The sequence below is a fragment of the Octopus bimaculoides genome, chromosome 9, assembly GCF_001194135.2.
Source record: "Octopus bimaculoides isolate UCB-OBI-ISO-001 chromosome 9, ASM119413v2, whole genome shotgun sequence".
In the NCBI taxonomy this organism is placed as follows: Eukaryota; Metazoa; Mollusca; class Cephalopoda; order Octopoda; family Octopodidae; genus Octopus; species Octopus bimaculoides.
In genome coordinates this window covers 71701212-71707747 of record NC_068989.1, presented here as the reverse complement: position 1 = coordinate 71707747, position 6536 = coordinate 71701212, and the positions used below count along the sequence as shown (strand labels likewise).

The following is a 6536-nucleotide window of genomic DNA, read 5'->3' as shown; positions in this document are numbered from 1 at the left end:
TATTACTTCCCTCCGCCTTAACGAAGGCGGAAGTATTGTTTCCAGTCGTGTTTGTTTGTTTGTTTGTTTGTCTGTCTGTGGACAAGATATCTCAAGAACCGCTGGATGGATTCGGATGAATCTTTCAGGGATGTTTGGCCTCGTGACTAGGACGAACTGATTAGATTTTGGGATCGATCCGATACCATACAAGGCTTCTGGATTATTTTTCCTGTTTTTTTTTACTTAATTTTTGAGAGCGGTCCGGTTCATTTTTATTATTTTTTGGAAGGGTGAAGGTCCACTTGCTGCCAACACCCGCTAAAGGGTGGGCTAGGGATACCTTGACTGTTGATGTGCAAATTAGCGCTGAGGCATCTGTAGCTCTACATGGATTGTGAACAGGTGTGGTCTCCATTCATCAAATAGCTTGTAGTGAAACCTCTCTCTCGAGCATTCAATCATAAATGATAACGGAGCTGCTAACATCTAGCCTTCGGCTGCCTTGGACCCTTTTGTCTAACATCCTGATTGGTTCTTATTTGCGCGGCAATTGTCCCCATGTTCTGCTTGCTAAGGGGGCATTACGTCCAATCGATGGCTTCAGATAAAGTCACGTGATAGTTTTACTGGGTTTCCGGTGAGCCCTTTTTCGCCTATAAATAAGCCCGATCCAACGACGGTAGTCTTCTTCGATTCCAGATCTCTCACAGGTCTGGTCGTTGACCACACATACAGAACACAGCTACAGCCAGTTCCAGCGCTGACGTCTTCACCACCTATGTACTGTCTATCATTGTCGTCGCCAGCAACACCAACATCAACAAGAGCGGTTTTATCTCGACGCTGTTGAGTGGATTGTTTCCACTCACGAATAACAGTCAGAACTAACCAGCCAGAATATACTATACCAGGTAACACGGTCACAGTATTCGACACTCAACACACATAGTGTGATACTCACAGCTCTGCTCCTTGGCCACAACTTCCTGCGTATGAACATTCTATCTCCTTGTGTAACTCTAATATGAACTGGTATTTCTCTATCTCAGTGTTTTAAGACTTTTTACAGTCTATGTTACAGACACTCTTTCTATGTTCTGTGTTTCCTCTCATTCACACGCACACTTGTACTCTCACATATTGTACACACACTATTGTTTATACGACTGTCCGTCACTTCACATTGTTGTATACATTCTCTTGTACACGAAGGCCAGACTTATCTATTGTGTTATTTATATATGTCGCATGCACGCGCACACAGACACAAATAGTTTCACTTTGTTAATAAATTTATTCTCATTATATATCTAACGGTTGAGTTTGTCCTAAGTTCTTTTACTGGCACTATGGCTCGTATCTCTTACGACGAGCCTTCCAACTTATATATCTTGTTTTGTGTTCGACCGTGCGACATGGTTAAAAGGAGCCTTTACCGTCTACGTCGCCATCTCCTTTGGTTCGCACGGTCGAAGTATTACAAGCTATTTCCTTGGTTCACTGGCTTTAGTGAACTAGAACCATGGATCCAACGTAGACCAATGTACAGTGAATGGTACATAGGGTGCCGACAGGCACTCCAGTTTCTCTCAGGCATGGGCAATGCCAGCAGCGGGGGTTCTACTTCGTTCTTTTATAGAAGGTTGGCAGAGGTGAGGAATGATGACGGCCTGGGGGAGACTCTGGGCTTCGATGAAAATCAGTTAGCCAGCCTGTTCCAAAGAACATTCAGGCCAGGGTCTTTGGATAACTTATAGAGATTTCTGACCTGGCAATATTTCCGAGGTGTGTTACCAGCTCGTGATAAACTTGCAAGGCATGGTGGCTCCTGTTCACCCATGTTCCCAAGATGCGAGCAGGACAAGAAAATCATTCTGAACACGCTTGTGCAATGCCCAAAAATTACAGAAATGTGGGTTTATGTCGAACATCTGTTGTCACCACTGGGAAGAGTACAACTGTCTTCTGAGACAATCATAAAAACTGTTGCCCCTTTCTCCTTTGACAAAGAAGGTAAGGCTTGTTTTCTCACTGTAGTAGCTATTGCGGAAGTAGTAGTGTGGAAGACCTATATTAAAGGAATCGTGACGGACACTTTCATCGCCAGCATTGGGTTGGTGAGATTTCTCACCTTCCACCTGAAAAGGAAAATAAGAGTGGAGGAGTGCCTATTGCCAGAAGTATATAAGTAAAGATGGATGTTGTGAGAATGGTGTGTGAATGTTTCAACTTAAGAGTATTCATAAAGTTTTTTTCAAAGGTAGCAGTGGAGGATCGAGGCTTGCGGGGCCAAAGCAGAACCTGTCCCCAACTTCATTGTTTGTATAATTGTTCGTCCCAATCATTCGATTTTACTATAAATTTTTCATCGATTTTTTTTTTTATATTTGTGTTTTTCAATCTGGCCCCAGATCATTGTATCATCCCCTCTATGTTTGGCCCCCTGTGGGCAATAAAGAATTAAGAATCATTAGCATGCCAGGCAATATGCTTAGTGGTATTTTGCCCATCATTACGTTCAGAGTTCAAATTCCACTGAGGTCGACTTTGCCTTTCATCCTCTCAGGGTCGATAAATTAAATACCAGTGAAACACTGGGATCAATGTAATCGACTAGTTCCCTTCCCCCAAAATTTCAGGCATTGTGCCTTTAGTAGAAAGGATTATAATTATTAAGCTGTCAGAATCGTTAGCATGCTGGGCAAAATGCTTTGTGTCATTTCATCTGTCTTTACATTCAGAGTTCAAATTCCACCTAGGTCAACTTGGCCTATCATTTCTTTAGGGTTAATAAGTAATAGTTGAGCACTGTGGTTGATGTTATCAACTTACCCACTCTCCAGAAAATTACTGACCTTCTGCCAAAATTTGAAACCACCACCATCATTATTATTATTATTGAGTGAGAGCAGAGCAGAGCATGCCATCAAAGTAACACTGGGGTAAAATACACGAAGCTCAGTATACCCATCATGACTACCGGTCTGATAAGGGTACACCAGGCACATGCATTGCAGCCATGTGCGTACAACATAGTAATCTTATATCAAGATAAACAGTGCATGACCTTGCAGGTGAGCCCAGTAAGAATGTATGAAGCAAGTAATAAACCTCTTTGTGAAACAATATTAATAAATTAGTGTCATTTGTTTAATCCCAAGTTAGAAATATGTAATTATTTAATTATTCTTAATTTACCATTTCAATCAACAGGTGTTTTGACTGGGTGTTTCAGCTCAAAATATGGAGTGAGGAGTACAGCTTTACTTGGAAGCTTTTTGTTGTGTCTTGGTCTTGGAATTTCAGTATGTGTTTCAAATGTAGGATCTCTAATAATTTATCTTGGACTTGTTGCTGGTAAGTATAAAAATATATTTAATATATTGTGTTACTTAAGGTTGTGAGCTGGCAGAATTGTTAGCACAGCAGGCAAAAGGTTTGATGACATTTTGTCCATCCTTATATTCTGAGTTTAAATTCCACCAAGGTCAACTTTGCCTTTTGTTCTTTTGGTGTCGATAAAATAAGTACCAGTTGAACACTGGGGTTGATGTAATCAACTGCCCCCTGAAATTTGAAACCAATGTTTTGTGTTGTTCTTTGTTGTTGTTTGGCTCCCATCCTTGCAGTCAGCCACTAACAAGCACATTTCTGATTGAAGGTGTTCTAGCCAAAAGTATCTCACATTTTTTTTTCTGAGTGTGGGAAATTAATATTTTGTAGTTATTTTTAATTTAGCAAAAAAAATTGAATCCAAAATTCATGAAGAAATGGTAATAATAATAATAACCTATATTATTAAAGTGCTGAACTGGCAGAATTATTAGTATGCTGGACGAAATACTTAGTGGTATTTCCCTCATCACTATGCTCTGAGTTCAAATTCCACCAAGGTTGACTTTGCCTTTCATCCTTTCAGGGTTGATAAATTAAGTACCAGTGAAACACTGGGGCCGATGTAATCAACTAGTTCCGTCCCCACAAACTTGAAGCCTTGTGTCTCCAGTAGAAAGGATTATTATTATTATTATCATTATTATTATTATTATTATTAATGACAGTGAGTTGGCAGAACCATTAGCACATCAGACAAAATGCTTAGTAGCATTTTATCTGTCTTTGTGTTCTGAGTTTAAATTCCATTGAGGTCATTTTGCCTGTCATCCTTTTGGGGTCAATAAAATAAGTACCCACCTTCTCCCTTCCACTCTCTCCCTTCATCGTCACCCCCTCCCTTGTTATCCCATCCCTACACATTCCAACTCCACCATCCCTATACATCCCATCCCCACTCCATTCCTTCTGTTGCACTGTGTTTATTTCCCTAAAACGTAGTGGTTCAGCAAAAGCCACTGATAGAATAAATACTAGGCTTACAAAGAATATATCCTGTGGTCAATTTTTTTTGACAAACGCGATGCTCCAGCATGGTTGCAGTTAAATGACTGAACAAGTAAAACAAAACAAAAAAACTGTGCCGTTTTAATCCTGAGCAAGGCCGATTATCTCTGCTAGTATACTATAAGATAAATTCAACTGAACATGTGCTTTCTCTATATACTTTGCAGCCTTGTATCAATCTAAAATATATATTTTCATTTTATATATAGGTTCTGGAACGTCCTTCATATTTATTGCTATAAACTGCGGAATTGCTTCCTATTTTGATCAAAGCAGTAGGCAGTTGATGTCTCTAATTTCCACTGGTGGTGCAGTTGGTGCTATAATTTTCCCTATTTTTGTTTCCAAGCTCACAGAACTATATTCTTGGAGAGGCAGCCTCCTTCTTCTCTGTGCATTTACCATGCATACTGTACCATGTGGTTTACTGTATTCCTTAAAGAAACTACCTCGGAAATGGGCGCCTCCTGTCAGTAATGAAGTAAGAAACGGCTCTTGCAGTAGATCCTATCAAAGTACAGATAAGACACCACAGGAACATTTTGCAAGCCCAAAGAAAACCAAGTTCAATTTAGACCAAGTATCAAATGATTCAGATGAGTCAGACTCAAAGCCTCAAATGGAAATAGCACACGAAACAGACGAAGCCAATGCCAGCTCAAGACATGAAAATAATAACCATTTAAAGGGGATCAACATGTGTCAGTCAAATGACATGTCAGGCCATGAAGAAGAAACAGATACTAAACTTAGCCAAATACGTATGCTATCCATGATACTAAACAGTAACACTTATCTACTACTTCTACTTTCCACAACAGGAGCAGTAAGCTTTATAATGTCATTCGCAATGATTTTACCAGACTACCTTGTGAACCGTGGCATGACTCTGGAGGAAAGCACTAGAATTTTTGTCCTTGCATCAGTTGGGAACATTGCTGCACGGTTTATTACATGTTGGTTACTTTACAAAAACATAGCATCAGGTATAATGATCTTCAACTTATCAGGATTAAGTGGTGCCGCACTAGCTCTTCTGTATCCCTATTTTACATCAACATCAATGCTTATCTTATTATCCTTCATGATCTTTCTGGCATCAGGATTGGGCCTGTCCGTCTTCAGCGTGACATTCTTGGAAATTTTTGAAAACAAATTGTATTCTTGTGCTCTAGGATTCTCCATGACTTTGTCTGGTCTGGGCCTTCCATTAAGTGGATACATCATTAGTAAGTATATTTTTCTCTAAATTACAAATACACATAGACATCATGGTGTGTATGTGTGTTTGTTTGTGTGTGTGTGTGTGTGCGTGTACGAGAGGATGCTAAAAAGTTCCCTGGCTTGAAGGGTATTGCAAAAGGCCTGGTTGGAAGCCCAACATCTGAGTTCTTTTACAGGGCTTAGAAAAACTGAAGGAAGAACCACTGCAATAAGTGTGAGTCTGAGAGGGGAATAAGTTGAATAAAATCGTAATTAACTGATCTTCCTGTATTTTCTTTTACCTAAAGCCAGAAACTTTTCAGCAGTATACATATATATATATATAAGGCAGTGCTCCAGCATGGCTGCAGTCAAACGACATGACTGCTGAAACATGTAAAAAGAGTAAAAGAATATACATATGCATGCACAGGGATGGATGTGTGGGTAAGAGGCTTGTTTTGTGACCACATAGTTTTGGGTTCAGTCCCACTGTGAAGAACCTTGGACAAGTGTCTCCTGCTATAGCATCGTGCTGACCAATACCTTGCGAGTGAATTTGGTAGATGGAAACTGTGTGGAAGCTTGTCATGTGTATGTGTGTCTGTATGATAAGTGGTGTTGGTTTTGTTTTTATGTCCCAGCAACTGAGCACTAAGTATATAAAGAAAAAATTCAGAAGATGGCTCAAATAGAAATGTACCAAAAAAAAATAGGTGTAATTAAATTAAATTAAATGTGTAGAAACTATATATAAATTAAATATATAAAAACAAATGCAGAATCTAGAAACCTCATAGCTTATGATCTTTCCCTCAAAAAGATGTGGGTATGCATCAGATTTCAGTTAAGCATGTACAAAACTATGACTTAAAGCTTGAAACCTATTCAGACATTCACTTTTATACATTAAGTGAGAGAAGGGGAAGAAGTGCATGTGTGTGTGTGCA

At 39.5% G+C, this 6536-nt stretch overlaps 1 protein-coding gene across 1 annotated transcript in view; it reads left to right on the top strand.

Annotated features, from left to right (window-relative positions):
• Positions 1 to 1892: 1892 nt before the first annotated feature.
• LOC106869091 (monocarboxylate transporter 5) overlaps positions 1893 to 6536 on the top strand; it is a 6058-nt gene continuing 1414 nt past the window's right edge. The window contains exons 1-3 of the mRNA XM_014914618.2: positions 1893 to 1995; positions 3196 to 3339; positions 4593 to 5612. Coding sequence (XP_014770104.2) covers positions 1893 to 1995; positions 3196 to 3339; positions 4593 to 5612 — 1267 coding nt within the window. The remainder of the gene's footprint in view (positions 1996 to 3195; positions 3340 to 4592; positions 5613 to 6536) is intronic.